The sequence below is a fragment of the Furipterus horrens genome, unplaced genomic scaffold, assembly GCF_987537825.1.
Source record: "Furipterus horrens unplaced genomic scaffold, mFurHor1.1.pri manual_scaffold_9, whole genome shotgun sequence".
Taxonomy (NCBI): domain Eukaryota; kingdom Metazoa; phylum Chordata; class Mammalia; order Chiroptera; family Furipteridae; genus Furipterus; species Furipterus horrens.
This window is the reverse complement of record NW_028327179.1, coordinates 54,882,179-54,900,061: the sequence shown is the minus strand read 5'-3', so window position 1 is coordinate 54,900,061 and position 17,883 is coordinate 54,882,179. Positions and strand designations below refer to the sequence as shown.

The 17,883-nt window shown below is 41.3% G+C and overlaps 1 protein-coding gene across 1 annotated transcript in view; it reads left to right on the top strand.

Moving 5' to 3' along the window:
- The window catches only part of SLC26A3 (solute carrier family 26 member 3), a 49,002-nt gene extending 37,368 nt beyond the window's left edge, over positions 1-11,634 (top strand). The window contains exons 19-21 of the mRNA XM_090287352.1: positions 9,144-9,286; positions 9,411-9,476; positions 11,246-11,634. Of these exons, the coding sequence (XP_090143478.1) occupies positions 9,144-9,286; positions 9,411-9,476; positions 11,246-11,269 (233 nt within the window). The 3' untranslated portion in view covers positions 11,270-11,634. The remainder of the gene's footprint in view (positions 1-9,143; positions 9,287-9,410; positions 9,477-11,245) is intronic.
- Positions 11,635-17,883: the final 6,249 nt, after the last annotated feature.

Sequence of the window (17,883 nt, the reverse complement as noted above, 5' to 3'; positions counted from 1 at the left end):
TAAACACATGGACTCTCCTGAGGGACTGGCAGCTCCCTCCACAGCCCCAACCTCCAATGGTTTTCACAGTCAGAAGCAATGTGGCTTTATTTTCCCCCAGTGGCAGAGCTGTGAGCTGCCCAGTCTGGTTTGGGGCTGCTATAGTGCCTCAACTTTTTTTCCATGACTTTTTAAAATGTGTGACTGAGCTTTACACCAGCCAGCCCCAATCACTGTGCTGCCACTGCCACTGGCGCCACTGCTGAAGGGACTGGTGCTGCCACCACTGGTGTGCCTACCTGGTTCCTCTCCACCCTAGCTCTGCCCTTCCTACCTGTCTGAATGGGTATTTGTTCACTTCTTAGTTTTACTTCCCTTCTGTTCGATTTTCTGGAATTTTGGTTGATTTTTATAGTTTTTGTGGTAGATGTATTCTTTCTTAGTTGTGGAGGGAGACACAGCATGTCTACCTACGTCTCCACCTTGGCTGGATGTAAGGTCTCCTTTTTTATAGATGTATAGTATTTCATCATGTAAATGTAACACAGCCTTTTTATCTGCTCATCTACTGATGGGTACTTGGTCTGTTTCCAGATCTGGGCTATTGTAAATAATGCTGCAATGAACATTGGGGTGCATATATTTTTTGAAATTGGTGTTTCAGGATTCTATATTTAAAGCAGTGGAATTGCTGAGTCAAAGGCAGTTCCATTTTTAACTTTTTACTATTTTTTTATTTTTAAGTATATTTTATTTATTATGTTGTTATAGTAGTCCCGATTTCTTTTCCCTTTGCTCCCCTCTTCCCATACCACCCTTCTCTCCAGCAATCCCATACCCCCTTAGTTTATGTCCATGGGCCATGCATATAAGTTCTTTGGCTTTACCCTTTCCTATATTATTCTTAACTTCCCCCTGTCTATTTTGAACCTACCAATTATGTTTCTTAATCCCTGCACCATTTCCCCACTTCTCCCCCTACCCCCTCCCAGCTGATAACCCTCCAAATGATCCCCACACCTATCAGTCTGTGCCTGTTTTTGTTGTTTGCTTAGTTTGTTTTTGTTTTTATTTTTTAGATTCTGTTGTTGATCATTGAGTTTGTTGTCATTTTATTGTTCATAGTGTTGATCTTTTTTTCCTTAAATAAGTCCCTTTAACATTTCATATAATGGCTTGGTGATGATGAACTCCTTTAGCTTTATCTTGTCTGGAAAGCACTTTATCTGCTCTTCCATTCTAAATGATAGTTTTGCTGGATAGAGTAGTCTTGGTTGTAGGTCCTTGCTTTTCATCACATTGAATTCTTCTTGCCAGTCCCTTCTTGCCTGCAAAGTTTCTTTTCTTGAAACTTTGAGAAATCAGCTGGTGGTCTTATAGACACCCCTTTGTAGATAACTCTCTTCTTTTCTCTTGCTGCTTTTAAGATTCTTTCTTTATCTTTAACCTTTGGCACTTTAATTATGATGTGTCGTGGTGTGGTCCTCTTTGGATCTAGCTTCTTTGAGACTCTCTGTGCCTCCTGAACTTGTATGTCTATTTACTTGGTCAAATTTGGGAAGTTTGCCTTCATTATTTTTTCACATGAGCTTTCAGTTTATTACTCTTCCTCTTCTCTTTCTGGCACCCCTATGATTCAGATTTGACACGTTTAAAGTTGTTCCAGAGGTTCCTAAGCCTCTCCTGGTTTTTTTTTTTTTTTTTCAATTCTTATTTCCTCCTTCTGTACTGGTTGACTGTTTTTTTTCTTTCTTATATTCCAAATCATTAATTTTAACCCTGGTTTCCTTCTCTTCACCATTGGTTTTGTGTGGATTTTCCTTCGTTTTATTTAGCACAGCCTTCACTTCTTCCCTTATGCGTTTGTCATACTTAAGCATATCTGTCAAGCCTGTGAACACCTTTATCACCAGTGTTTTGAACTCTGCATCTGTTAGGTTTGCTATCTCCTCGTCTGTTAGGTTAGTTATTGCCTCATCGCTTAGTTCTCCCACTGGAACCTTGATCTGTTCCCTCTTTTGGGCCATACTTTTCTGTCTTCTCATCTTGACAGACTTTTGTGTTTGTTTGCCTCTGTGTCTTAAGTAGAGCTGTCGCACCTGTTCCATTTTAAGAAGTGGAGTCTTAGATATTTGTCAATACAGGCGACTGGTTTCACCACATTGTGGCACTGTTTGTGGGGGAGGGGTCTGAGAGGGAACAATGCTGCTTGCTCAGCACTCGCCCCTTTTCCAGGCACTTCTCCCACTTTTGTATGGGACTGGCACCCCTTTAGCTTTTGCCCTGGCCATTGTTCCCATAGTGGGTGGGTCTGCCGATGTCCTAGGACCATGGGGGCCCTTTTAGCAAGTGGACTCTGCTGAGAGACCAGCAGTTTCTTTCTCTGCCCCAATCCCCACTGGTTTGCACAGTCAGAAGCAATGAGGCTTTATTTTTCCCAGCGCTTGAACCCTGAGCTGTGTGGTCTGGTCTGGTGCTGGGAGTGCACCCAGGTGTCCCTCCTGACATTTTAAAACATGTGACTGTGCTTTCCACCAGCCTGCTGCTACCACTGCAACCACACCACATCCTCTCCGACCCAGCTCTGCCCCTCCTACCTGTCTGGATGAGTATTTCTTCTTTATATCTTTGTTTGCTGGACTTCCATGCAGCTCGATTTTCTGGAACTTCTGGTTGTCTCTAGTTTTGAGGTAGTTGTATTCCTTCTTAATTGTGAAGAGAGATGCAGTGTGTCTGTCTAGAACTTTATCTTGGCCGGAAGTTTCATTTTTAACTTTTTGAGGATTGCCCTACTGTTTCTACAGTGACTGCACCCATGTGCATTCCCACCAACAGTGCACTAGGGTTTTCTTTTCTCCACATCCTTGGCAGCACTTGTTTTTGGTTGATTAATTGATGGTAGCCATTCTGATAGGTATGAGGTGAAATCTCATTTTTTTATTTTTTAATTATATTTTATTGATTATGCTATTAAGTTGTCCAAATTTTTCCCCTTTTGCCTTTATCCACCCAACACCCCCCACTCCTTCAGGCAATCCCCACACCATTACTCATGTCCATGGGTCATGCATATAAGTTCTTGGCTACTCCATTTCCTATACTGTACTTTACATCCCCATGGCTATTCTATAACTTACATTTGTACTTCTTAATCTCCTCACCTCTTCACCCATTTTCCCACACCCCTCACCCATAAGACAGCCATCAAAATGCTCTCTATATTCATGAGTCTGTCTCTGTTCTTCTTGTTTGCTTAGTTTGTTTTTTAGGTTTAATTGTTAATAGATATGTGTTTATTGTCATTTTATTGTTCATAGTTTTTAACTTTTCCTTAAACAAGTCCCTTTACATTTCATATAATAATGGTTTAGGATGATGAACTCCTTTAGTTTTTTTCTTGTCTGGGAAGCCCTTTTTCTGGTCTTTGATTTTAAATGATAGCTTTACTGGGTAGAGCAATCTTGGCTGTGGGTCTCTGCCTTTTATGACTTTGAATATTTCTTGCCAGTCCCTTCTAGCCTTCAAAGTTTCTTTTGAGAAATCAGCTAAATCAGCTGAAAGTCTTATGGGAACTCCCCTGTAGGTAAGTAACTTCCTTTCTCTTGCTGCTTTTATGATTCTTTCTTTAACTTCTGGCATTTTAATCATGATGTGTTTTGAAGTGGGTCTGTTTGCATCCATCTTGTTGGGACACTCTGTGCTTCCTGGGCTTGTATGCCTATTTCCTTCACCAAATTAGGGAAGTTTTCTTTTATTATTTGTTCGAATAGATTTCCAATTTCTTGCTCTTTCCCTTTTCCTTCTGGCACCCCTATGATGCGAATGTTGGAGTGCTTGAAGTTGTCCCAGAAGCTGCTTACACTCTCCTCATTTGGGGGGATTCTTTTTTCTTCTTGTTCTTCTTGGTCGTTTTTTGCTTCCTTATGTTCTAAATCATTGGTTTGATTCTCAGCTTCATTTCTTCTACTGTTGTTTCCCTGTAAATTGTTCTTTATTTTAATTAGTATATCTTTCATTCCTGATTGGCTCTTTTTTATGCTGTTCAGGTCCTCACTAAGTTTCTTGATCATCTTTATAACCAGTGTTTTGATAGATTGCTTATCTCAATTTTCTTTAGTTCTTTTTCTGGAGTTTTGATCTGTTCTTTCATTTGGGCCATGTTTGTTTGTCTCCTCATTTTGGCAGCTTCCCTGTGTTTGTTTCTATGTATTAGGCAGAGCCGCTATGACTCCTTGTCTTGGTCTTATGTAGTAGGTATCCTGTAGGGTCCAGTGGCACAGCATCCCCTATCACCCAAGCTGGGTACTCAAGGTGAACCTTTTGTGTGGGATGAGTACACCTTCCTCTTGTAGTTGAGCTTTGATTGCTGTTGGCAAGTCAATGGGAGGGATTTTCCCAGGCCAGTCAGCTCCAAGGACTAATTATGACCACTGGCCACCAACCTCCACCCTCCGTGGAGGGCCAGCTGTGCAGGTGCAGGGTGATGGTACTCCTACATGGTCTGTAGCTGTCTACTGGGTGGGTAGGCTGGGTTTTCCTGGGTGGTGCAGGCCAAGATCAGCCCCCACCTGTGTTCTGCTCAGGGCCACCCTGCATGAATTATAAAATAATCTGAGTTGGTTGCTATTTGTTCTGGGCTTGGAGATTCCCAGGCGAAGCCAAGCTGTGAATCTAGGCTGGCTGCTGCTAGTGCCATGCCTGGGGCCACTTAGTAAGAGGTATGCGGGCTGGGAGCTCACTGAGGCTGGCTGTTGCTTATTTGATAGGATTTAGGAATTGTGAAGCATGAGCCAAGATCAGCCATTCATATGAAGATGTCACTGTTAACAGTTTGTTTGGGCCCATAAGTTGGGTAGAACATTGTCTCACAGGATTTCCAGGGCAGGGAAAACAGTGTTAGCCTGGTTGATGGAGTCTCAGATATGTCACACACTTGCCAGCTCTGTGACTCTGTGAGAGGAGGGCTCAGAAAAGCAACAAATGGCCTCTACCAGCCTTTCTGTCTGGGAGAAGGCTGTCCCCCAGCTCTTGCCTTGATGCTGGATGCTTCAGTTCCTCCCTGTAAGCCACTGGTGCCATTCAAGCTGCCACCCCAATTATGGAGCTCAGAAGGAGTGAGTCTGACTAGATTAGCCTGTGTGTGGGTTCTTCAAGGGGAACTCCTTGGGACGGAAGTTTCTTCCACCAACACACTCCCTGCCAGTTATGGGGACTTACCTTTGTGGCACTGGAACTGTGGGCTGGGGGACCTGTTGTGGAGCAGGAACTCCTCACTCCTGAAATATCCCTCCACATGTAGATTTGGGGTCAGCCCGTTTCACATCTCTGCCCCTCTACCATTCTTATTCATTTTGAGTTTATTCTTCTGAGTAGTGTAAGTTAATGGTCTAGTTTCATTGTTTTGCATATATCTGTCCAATATTCCTAACACCATGGACTCTTTCTAGTCAATCTTCTACATGCTTATGACTGCAAATATATCTTGTTAATGAATTCCCAAACTACACCTTCAGTGCAGACCTCTTTTCTGAGCTCCAGATCCAGGTACTCGGTTGTCTGGATGTGTCCCAGTCACCTCAGATACATATCCTCAAAGCTAAATATAATACCCTCCCTCCCCAAATCACTCCTCCTTTCCTATCTCAGTTATTCCATCAGCACTTACCCAGTTGCCCAAAGTAGAAACCCTGGAGCCATCTTTAATTTCTCCTCACCTTCCTTCTACATTCAATGAGTCACCTGTAGATATCTCCTCTTGAATCAGTCTCTTCCTCTCTACTTCCACACCTTAATCCAGATCTTTATCAGTTCTCATCCAGGCCCTGAGGAACAAATTTCTAACTAGTGTCCTTGTATAATATTTAATACTTTCCCATTTTCTGACTAGAAAACTCCTTCAAGAATTTATCCCTTAGTAACTGAGAATTTCCTTGCTTTCCGAGACAGCACTGTAGTCTTCAGACTGTTTGCATCTATGGAACAAAACACATCACAGTACACTGTAGCTTTGTCCTTGTGTTCCCACTAAGTGGCATTTTCTTCCAGGGCAGGTTCGGGGTGCTGGGGATACAGCTGTGAATAAGATAAGGCCCTGCCCTCATGAATCTTACCATCTATAGGGAAAGACAAATAATAAGTAAGTTAAAACATATTTGAGGTAATAAGCTCAGTGAAGAAAAAAAACTGATTAAGAGACAGAGCAGCACAGATGACCCTATGTTAGACAGGCAATTAAGTATGTCCAATAATGCAACATAGGAGTAACTTTGACAATATCTTGGGGGAAAGCGCAGATCCTGAAGGAGGCATGAATCTGGCATTTTCAGTTTGCCCTCTCTACTGGCTCCTATTCCTAAAACCTACAGATATATTCTAGTTCTCTTCATTTTAGTAACCCTTTAGTCTATTAAATAATTTTACTCCTTCTCCATCATCTCAGGTCTTTTTGAAAGTATCTCTTCCTTCTGCTTCTGCTGCTGGCATCCCTCTCAGTTTTTAACAAAAATCGTCATTGTTCTTCCCACTCTGTGCCACCCAGCTCCATTCTAGTTTTGGTGACTAGAGTTCCCTTCTTTTTCCCTTTCCCTCAGCTATTGCTAGGTCCTGTCAATGAGGAAAGCTTGCCTGTTAACAGACTTTTCCCACCTCCATGCTTTCATACCTTATCTTCCTCCATCTTTCTCCAAATCTTAAGTCATTCTTTTAATGGGTGTCTTCTTGATCAAGTTTCCCGAAACACCCACCAAGAGAAAAAATATTTAAAGAGTGTTTTTCTTTTCTTTTAGAGAGAGAGGAAGGGAGGGAGAAAGAGAGGGAGAGAAGCATCAATGTGAGAGAGAAAGATCAATGGTTGCCTCTGATGTGTGGGTCGATATGCAACCCAAGCACATGCCCTGCCCAGGAACTGAACCAGCTACCTTACACTTTGTGAGACAGTGCCCAACCAACTGATCCACATAGGTCAGGGCAAGAGAAAACAATATTATCCCTACATCCTCTGGACTTTCATAGCACACAATCTGTACTTCTCTTATTCATTCAACAAAAATATGAGGACATACTCTGCGCTGGTAATTATTTTAAGAACTAAGAAAATAGTAAAGAAAAAATTAGATTGCTTTCTGTCTTTATTATTCTACAGCACATTTCCTTTCATTACTATTGGTATACATAATTTTTTTTCTTTTTTAATGTATGTTTTATTGATTATGTTATTAAAGTTGTCCCAATTTTTCTCTTTTTGCCCCCTCCACCCAGTACCTCCCTTCCCTCCAACACTGTACCCACTTTAGTACATGTTCATGGGTTATACATATAAGTTCTTTGCTTCTCCCTTTCCTATATTATTCTTAACATCTCTTTATTTTGTACCTTCCAATTATGCTTTTTAATCCCTGTACCTTCCCTCCATTCTCCCCCTTCCCCATCACAGCTGATAACCCTTCAAGTGATCTCCATATCTATAATTATGTTGTTTGCTTAGTTTGTTTTTGTTTTTTAGATTCTGTTGTTGATAGTTTTGAGTTTGTTGTCATTTTAATGTTCATAGTTTGGATCTTCTTTTTTAAATAAGTCCCTTTAACATTCATATAATAAAGGCTTGGTGATGATGAACTCCTTTAGCTTTACTTTGTCTGGGAAGCACTTTATCTCCCTTTCCATTCTAAATGATAGCTTTGCTAGACAGAGTAATCTTGGTTGTAGGTTCTTGCTTTTTATCACATTAAATACTTCTTGCCAGTCTCTTCTTGCCTGCAAAGTTTCTTTTGAGAAATCAGGTGATAGTCTTATGGGAGCTTCTTTGTAGGTAATTTTCTTTTTTTCTCTTGTTGCGTTTAAGATTCTCTCTGTATCTTTAACCTTTGATATTTTAATTATGATGTGTCTTGATGTGGTTCTCTTTGGGTCCAACTTGCTTGTGACTCACTGTGCTTCCTGGACTTGTATGTCTATCTCCTTCACCAAATTAGGGGAGTTTTCTTTCATTATTTTTTCAACTAAGTTTTCAATTTTTTGCTCTGCCTCTTCTCTTTCTGGCATCCCTTTGACTCAGATCTTGGCACTTTTGGAGATGTCCCAGAGGCTTCTTAGTCTCTCTTCATTTTTTTGAAATCATTTTTCTTCATTTTGTTCTGTTTGAATGTTTATATCTTCTTTATGTTCCAAATTATTGATTTGAACCTCAGCTTCCCTCCCTTCACTGTTGGTTCCCTGTGGATTTTCCTTTATTTCACTTAGTACAGCCTTCATTTCTTCTTTTACGCTTTTTCCATATTCAGTGAGTTCCCTAAGCATCCTTATCACCAGCATTTTGAACTCTGCATCTGATAGGTTGGCTATCTCCATTTTGTTTAGTTCATTTTTCTGTTTGTTTTTTTTTCCTGTTCTTTTATTTGATCCGTATTTCTTTGTCTCCTCAATATGGCAGCTTCTCTATGTTTGTTTCCATGTATTAAGTAGGGCTACTTTGACTCCCTTTCTTGGCATACCTGTTACATTGTATGGGGTGGAGTGTTAGGTAATGGCTTGTGAGAGGCAACACACTTCATAGCTTTGTGGCTCTGTATGTGGGGGAGAGGTCAAAGAGGGGAAAATGCTGCTGTCTGGTTGCTGGAGGCTTGCTCAGAACTTGCCTGGTTTCCAGTCACTTCACCTACTTCATGCATGCAAATGGCACCCTTTTAGCTCTTGCCCTGGTGGTGGCTCCCAGAGTGGATGGGTTTGCATTTGGTGTAGGACCATTGGATCCTTTAAAACCCATAAATGTTCTTATATCATTGAGGGTAAGATTCATGTGTGATTTATTTTCTGAGCCTTCATATTACATCCAGGGCTTTGAGGTAATATTTCAGTGAGTAATCTGTGCAACTAAGTGTTGCGTAATGCCTACAAGATTGAGATTCTTCAAAGGTGCCTGAAGAGGTAATGTGGGGTGGCCAGAAAAGTCATTTTCTGATGGAACCCAGTAGCTTTGAGGAAATGAACTACAGTAAGTAACTGGTAAATAACAGGTCTGGCCATCCAGAACTACAGCATAGCACTGGTCCGTGAGCATATGTTCTGTACATTTGTAAATGAAAATTAAAATCTCCAGCTTCAAGGAGAAGTCTATGGCCATACAATTATCTTCTTTCTAACTATTATTCTTTCTTTTCTCTCTTCAGATGATTTCATTGAGAAGCTTGAACGGTGTGAATTTTTTGATGATGAAGTCAAGGACTCAATATTTTTCTTAACAATCCATGATGCTGTTTTGCACATTTTGATGAAAAAGGATTACAGTACTTCAAAGTTTAATTCCAGTCAGGTACCAGCTTTGTGGTGACTTTCATATTTGTATAACCAATCATCTTTGCTTCTTAAATTTCCCTTTGTTTTTCAATATTTAAAACATTGTTCTTAACCCATAATTCTATTCTGATTTTTTTCAGGAAAATGAAATAAAATTTGATTTTCCCATACAGACAAATGGAGGATTACGTAATCGGGAATGTAAGGTAAGATTGATTCATCAACAGGTTTATCCTCACTAGACATAACAACAGCATAACTTAACATAATATAACCTAACATAATACAAAAGTAGTGAGGCCTCTTTCACATGCTGTAGGACATCCAGAACTTGTTTGAGGGTCTGTGCTTCATCCATACAAAATTGAAGCAATGCCAGTCTCATAGAAAATTTGAGGGAAATAACTCAGACCAGGACAAAAAGGATGGAAAATAGTGATTCTAGATCTCTGTTAATGCAATACTGAGCATACAGAGAGAAAACTTTTTATGTTTTTAAAGTACTTACAACCAAAATCTTATTCTGATTTTATAATAATCCATGAGGTAGGGAAAGTATTGCTCTTTCCATTTACAGATTAATTAATGATGGAGCTGAGGAGCTAATATACTCCCAGGTGCATGGGAAGTCCCTAGCACACTGCCTAGCCCAGCAATGAAAGTTAAGTTCCTTTTCTTCCTTACTAGAAAGAGTTTCCACATCATCATTTAATTGGACAGTCCCATTTCACTCTAGAACACTCATTTTTAGAATATTCTGTCCTTTAAGGGAATGTCTGTAGTTCAGGAAAAGCAGAACCACAAACTGGGTATCTGTTATAGGCCAGACACATGGTAGAAGCATTACATTCATTATCTCAGTCCTTACAACAATATGCAAAGAAGATATCTCCATTTCACAAATGAGGAAATTAGGAGGGCTCAGAGAACTTAACCAATTTGCTTAAGATCACACACCAAAGTGACAACAACAGGATTTTAACCAAGACCTATCAACAGGGTTTGATGCCAGGACCTGTGCTTTATTTACTATACTACAGTATTCTGACCCTATCCTTTGGTGAAAGACTAATGGAAGTGAGGGTCTTGAGAAAGAAGCTAATGATTGTATTCAAGTATGGGAGGAAGAAAGGTCTAAGAAAAGTAGCAAAAGGAATTTATATTAGAAATAAAGAAGAAATGATCTTATATTAAATAGAAAAAGGGCAGATGGAAAATGCCATTCCAGAAAGTCAGATAATCCTGAGGTAAGAGGAGAGCCGAGAAGAGCACCATGACTCTTTTCCAAGGCAGGCATTCCAGAGAAATCCAAATCCAATACCTTGCCTGAGTCCACTCCCCACCAAACCACCCACCACCTCAGTACAGAGAGCCTCACTTGCAATCCTCTGCCCAATAGCTGGATTCAGAATTAACACCAAGTTTCAGAGGCTAAAGTATAGCAACAGAATTTAAACCTGATGTTAGATCAAAGCTTTAGAACCAACTAACAGTATGTAGTGAGCAACATTTTATATCTGTTCCTCCATGTTTAAAAAAAGAAACATTTAACTCCAGCTCCTTGCATTACTTAGAGGAAGATAAATGAGCAGTCGGGGATAGGCCACCAGCGTGGATTTGTGTAAGAGCTCAGTGTGCCTGGCCAACACACTGTAGCCCCTTGGAGCTGAGTGCCTCTTGAAACAAATGTGATGAAATACATTGCTACAAAAAGTTGTATTGTTATTTTAACTTAAATTAGGCCTTCAAAAGATACTTTATATTACAACCTGGTATCACATGGTTTTATATTAGCCAAGTTGTAATAAAAGATATTTGGTTATTAAAATTCAAGACAAAAAATTGTTCATCACTCAGGCAAATTCTAGCTCCTAATTTCAATCAGATTGATGGCATTTTAAATACAAGATATGATTATTGAAAGAGATAGAACTTAACAAGTTTTTTTAAACAAGCACTTTCTGTCTTCTTCCAGGTACCAGTTGAAACAAAATTCTAATGAAGATATAACTCAGAGAAAATTCAGAACAACTTTATACCCAGAAAGTTATTGATAGATTCATACATTGTATGAATAATATTTTTGACAGAATTATGTTCTAAACTTCAGAACAAGATTGTTCTAGCTTGGTATATTTTTCATGTATGTAGTATAAAATTATGTAAATACTCTAAATTTTTTAGCTTGTAGATTTATCAAAGAAAGAAAATTTTTTGTTTATATGTATTTTTGTAGTGCTGACAGATTTCTATCCAAGTCACTACTTTCATACATGTCTTACAATGTACTTACACAGCTGATTTGAATCTTGTAATTTATACTGTTCATACTAATATAGCTCCACCTAAAAAATCAACTACACAGATATGTCTTGTTAAATTTCTTGTTTGCTCTCTGAAACATACTCGCTGTGAGTCCCCTTTATAGTGGTCTGGCTGGAAGCTTGCTACATAAGAATCTTCTAACCCCCTACAATGACTCTTCTTTGTCCAGATTTTATGATTATCACTATAGCTTTGTAAAGCATCCAGCCTCCTATCCATATTTAGACACAATATTTCCATAACCAGCTTTTGAAGCAAATTCTTATTTTTTTCCACCTCTTAATATGAAAGTCATATAAGGTAATGGAAGATAAAAACTGAAAAGGCAAAAAGGTAAGAAGTGAGAAAACTTGATGAGTAGCTGGTTCTTCCTGGTTTTCCTGGGAGGAAAGAAAAGAGAACAGAAGAAAGTCGAATTTCTTCACTGCTGGTCATTATATAACGAGGCAGCCTTGGGTCCAGCTGCATACCACCATGTACAAGCATAATATGAAGACTTATGAGGAAGCAAAGAAGTTTGTATTAATAGGGTTCCCAATTTGAGGGGGCTGGAGCATTTCTGCTCTAAGCCAATCTCATCTGCAAAGCACAGAAAACCAGCCACCCCCAGGACCAGAGTCAGTGTCCAGACACTTCGCCTCATATTATCTGTCCCTTTGGAGCTCATGGCAGCTACACTAATGGGTCTCCAACCTCAGGTGTTCTCTCTCTCCCTGCACTGAAGCATTCCAGGCTCATGCACTTTTGCAGGGTCACAGCATCCCAAGGGCTGGCACCTGTGGAGGCACGTCGCAGGGCAGGACTCCACCTCTGCGAACTGGCTCCCACCCAGGCAAGGCCTAAGCCCAAAGTGGGCCTGGTGTCTGCTAGTCCCACGAGTGCTCTCCAACTGGGGGTGAAAGGCAAGAAAGAGAGAATGGCTTCTACACACGTTCTGTTTTAAAGTCCCCACCCAAAATCCCACACTCTATGGAAGGTACAGCTCTTCAACCTTGTGAGCCAACACCTGCCATGTTTATCACCATTGTCTTAGCTCCTCTTCTGACTGCCATTTTGCAAAACATGGTCTCCAATCAGACATAAAGCACCAGGTCTCAGCCCAGGGCAGGCCATCTGGCACCTGCGGCAGCTTGTTGACCTTCACCATACACATGTGTTTTGCCTTTTTTGGCCCTGTACAGCCTCAGTACAAGCTCTGTCTGGCTGGGTCATGAGCTACTGGGGCTATGCATTGACTGTTCACTGTTGCCTCTGACAGCATCCTCCAGCTTCTGTAGCTATTTCAATGTGCTGCCTAGGCATTTCTCCCCACCTTTTTGTGGGGGGGGGGGGGGCGGTGCAGGATCTGGCAGATCAGAGTTTCTTCTGGACTGGGATCTCCCCTGCTCCTAGCTTTCTGGCCTGACCACCTCTTACAATTATTTGTAACTCACAGGGGAGAATAACAGCTCTAAAGCTCAATTTGGCTAGTGAATGAGAATCAGCACACTTACTTCTCTTTCTCACTAGCACTGTTCTTGGTACAAATTATATTTCTATAATAGTGAGAAATTAAACATCTGCATCAACAGAAAAAAATTCAGTGCCCTCCTTTCAACATCAAAGCACTTTATCAATTGTAGATATTGGGTCCACTTCTGGTCAAGATGGCAGCATAGGTTATCATTGCCTGCCTCCTCACACAACCACATCAAAATTACAACTAAACTATAGAACAACCGTCATTCAGATTCACCAGAAATCGAGCTGAATGGAAATCCTACAACTATGAAATTAAAAAATAAACCACGTCATAACTGGTAGGAAGGGCAGAGACCTGTAACAGGCTGGTCCTTCATCCACTTATGGCAGATAAAAATTGGGAGGGATATATGAAGGGTTCCAGTCCCACACTAGACCCCCAGACAAGATCTCCAGTGCCAGGAAGAAAACCTCTGGTTGTAAAAATCAGCAGAGATTGAGGCTGTGGAATACAGAAACTGCTGGGCTCCCTGGCAAATCATCTTAAAGGGCCCATGCACATATTTACCCAAGCTCACTCCCTCTGAATTAGAGCATGGAGGCAGGAAATTGAAAGGCATCAGAGACATTCCGGGTGGAACTCAATTGTCCAGTACCAGGGTGAGAGGTGGGAGACAACTTTCTCCCAGACAGAGGCCACTGTTCTTTTGCTGAGCCCTCCCCACATAGACCCTAGAGCCAGCATATGGGTGCCATATCTGAGACTCCATCAATCTCGATCGCACTGTTTGTGCCACCCTGGTGATTCTCTGAGGCCCTGCCCACCCTCTTGCTAGCCAACTCAAGCTGTTTTCAGTGGCTTTTCATATGAATGGCTTGTATTGGCCCATGCTTCAGATTTTCCTAAATTATCTCAAATAAACATCATTGGGCTTCAACAAGCCTTGCAAATCTTGTACCTGTCACTAAGGTGCCTCAGGACTCGTACTAGCAGCAGGTGGCTTTGGTTCACAGCTTGGCCTTCCTTGGACACCTTCAAGCCCAGCACAAATAGCAGCCAGCAAATCACTTTGTAACTTATGCTGTGTGACCCTTGACACAACATAAACAGTGGCGGACCTTGGATGTGCCAACAGCAATCAAGGCATAACTACAACAAGAGGGCATACACAGCCCACACAGTGGGCACAATTCAAGTACCCAGCTTGAGTAATAGGGAGGCTGTGCCACTGGACACTATAGGATACCTCCTATATCAGGCCACTCTACAAAGCCTGGAAGAAATAGCAGCTTACCTAATACATAGAAACAAACACAGGGAGTCTGCCAAAATGAGGAGACAAAGAAGCATGGTCCAAATGAAAGAATAGAACAAAACTCCAGAAAAAAACTAAACAAAATGGAGACAAGCAAGCTACTAGATGCAGAGCTCAACACTGGTTATAAGGATACTCAGTGAACTTAATGAGAACTTCAATAACATAAAAAAGGGCATGGAAACCATAAAAAAGAACCAGTCAGAAATGAAGGCTATACTAACTGAAATGAAGAACAATTTACAGGTAATCAACAGTAGAGTTGATGAAGCTGAAAGTCAAATCAATGATTTGTAATATAAGGAAGCAAAAAACACCCAATCAGAATAGCAAGAAGAAGAAAAAATACCAAAAAATGAGGATTGTGTAAGGAGCCTCTAGGACAATGTCAGGCATACCAATATTAGCATCATGGGGGTGACAAAAGGAGAAGAGAGAGAGCAAAAAGTTGAAAACCTATAGAAAAAAGTTATAACAAAAACCTCCTAACTTGTGGCCAAAATGGAGGCATAGACAGACACACTGCCTCTCTCTCCACAACTAAGAAGAAATACAGCTACTTGAAAACTAGAAACAACCAGAAGTTCCAGAAAATCAAACTACGTGGAAGTGTAGCAAACAAAGATATAAAGAAGATATAGTCACCCAGACAGGTAGGAGGGGCGGAGCTGGGGTGGAGAGGACACAGTGTGGTGGCAGCAGCAGAGGCGGCAGTGGCAGGCTGGCAGAAAGCACAGTCACACGTTTTAAAAAGTCAGGAGGGACACCTGGGGAGCATTCCCAGCTCCTCACTGGACCTTGCAGCTCATGGTCCCAGCACCCGGGAAAGTCAAGCCTCATTGCTTCTGACTGTGCAGACCAGTGGGGGTTGGAGTGGAGGCAAAAACTGCTGATCTCAGCAGAGTCTGCTTGTTTAAAGGGCCCCCACAGTCCTAGAATGTCCGCAGACCCACCCACTCTGGGAACGACAGCCAGGGCAACAGCTAGAGGAGCACCAGTCTGGTGCAGAAGTGGGAGAGGTGCCTGGAAAAGAGGCGAGGGCTCGGCAGGCAGCATTGTTCTCTCTCAGATCCTTCCCCCACATACAACACCACAATGTGGTGAAACAAGTCACTCTGTACTGATGAATCCCTAAGGCTCCACCTCTTACAATGTAACAGAAGCAACAGCTCTACCTGGGACGTGGAGGCAAACAAACACAGGAGCCTATCAGAATGAGGAGACAGAGAAGTATGGCCCAAAAGAGAGAAGGGATCAAGGTTCCAGTGGGAGAACTAAGTGACATGGAGATAGCCAACCTAACAGATGAGGAGATAGCCAACCTAACAGATGAAGAATTCAAAACACTGGTGATAAAGATGCTCAAAGACTTGCCAGATATGCTTGAGTATGGCAAACGCATAAGAAAGAAGTAAAGCCTATGCTAAGTGAAACGAAGGAAAATCCACACAAAACCAATGGTGAAGGGACAAAAACTGGGGTTCAAGTCAATGATTTGGAACATAAGGAAGAAAAAAAACAGTCAACCAGTGCAGAATCAGAAAGCAAGAATTGAAAAAAATGAGGAAAACTTCCCAAATTTCATGAAGGAGATGGACATACAGGGCTGGGAAGCACGGAGGGTTGCGGGTGAGCTGGACGCAGAGGGGATCACACCAGGACCCATCATGATTGAGATGCCAAAGGTGAAAGATGAAGAGAGAGTCAGGAGCAGCAAGAGAGAGGTGGAGAGTTGCCTACAGGGAGTGCCTATAAGACTACCAGCTGATTTCTCAGAAGACACTTCGCAGGCAAGAAGGGACTGGCAAGAAGAATTCAAGGTATGAAAGGCAACCTGAAACCAGGACTACTCTATTCAGCAAGGCTATCATTTGGAATGGAAGGGCAGATGAAGAGCTTTCCAGTCAAGGTAGAGCTAAATGAGTTCATCATCACCAAGCCATTATTATATGAAATGTCAGAGGGACTTACTTAAGAAAAAGAAGATCAAAACTATGAACACTAAAATGACAACAAACTCACAACTATCAACAACTGAATCTAAAAAACAGAAATAAAATCCAAGTAAGCAAACCAGAATAGGAACAGAATCATAGGTATGGGGATCATTTGGAGGGTTATCAGCTGGGAGTTGGGAGGGGAATAAATGGGGAAATGGTGCAGGGACTAAGAAGCATAATCAATTAGCACAAAATAGACAGAGGGATTTTAAGAATAATGTAGGAAAGGGTGAAGCTAAAGAACTTATATCCACCCATGAACATGAACTAAGGAGAGTGGGATTCCTGGAGGGAAGAGGGGGTACTGGGTAGAGGGGAGCAAAGGGGGAAAAAATTGGAACTACTGTAACAACATAATCAGTAAAATATACTTAAAAAAAAGTTTTCAAACACATATGATAATTTCACTGTTCTGATCATGTTTTGTTTTAGTAAACAGAGTTATTTTTCCTAGAAATATATTACTTATGTTTACATATAATGAATTGATTGCTATTTTTAATTTAATGAATAAATAAAGAAAATTTATATTAAAAAAAAAATTCCCTAACTTGGTGAAGGAAATAGACATTCAAGTCCCAAAGCACAGAGTCCAAAACAAGATGAACCCAAAGAGGCCCACAGAAAGACACATCATAATTAAAATGCCAAAGATTAAAGACAACAGGAGAATCTTAAAAGCAGCAAGAGAAAAGCAGTAGTTACCTATAAAGGAGCATCAATTAGACTGTCATCTGATTTCTCAACAGAAATATTTCAGGCCAGAAGGGAGTGGTGTGAAATATTCAAGGTGATGTCAAGGGCCTACAATTGGGGCTACTTTACCCAGCAACATTATCATTTAAAACAGGAGAAATAAGGAGCTTCCCAGATAAGGAAAAGCTAAAGGAAGAAGAAGAAGGAGAAAGAGAAGGAGAAGGAGGAGGAGAAGGAGAAGGAGAAGGAGGAGGAGGAGGAGAAGGAGAAGGAGGAGGAAGAGGAGGAGAAGAAGAAGGAGGAGGAGGAGGAGAAGGAGGAGGAGAAGGAGAAGGAGAGGAGAAGGAGAAGAGAAGGAGAGGAGAAGGAGAAGGAGAAGGAGAAGAGAAGGAGAGGAGAAGGAGAAGGAGAAGGAGAGGAGAAGGAGAGGAAGAGGAAGAAGAGGAAGAGGAAGAGGAAGAAGAAGAATAGGAGAGGAAGAAGAAGAGGGAGAGGAAGAAGAAGAAGAAGAAAGAGGAGGAAGAAGAGAAGAAGGAGGAGCGGGGAAGGAGGAGGAGGGGGGAAGGAGGAGGAGGGGGGAGGAGGATGAGGAGAAGGGAGGAGGAGGAGGGAGGAGGAGGGGGAAGGAGGAGGAGGGAGAGGAGGAGCAAAAGGGTAAAAATTGGAACTACTGTAACAACATAATCAATAAAATATAGTTTAAAAAAATCAATAAGGAGACAGCAACCTTAAATGACACCTAGATCAAATGGATTTAATTGATATCTTCAGAGCATTTTATCTCTAAGAGGCAGAATATACATACTTTTCAAGTG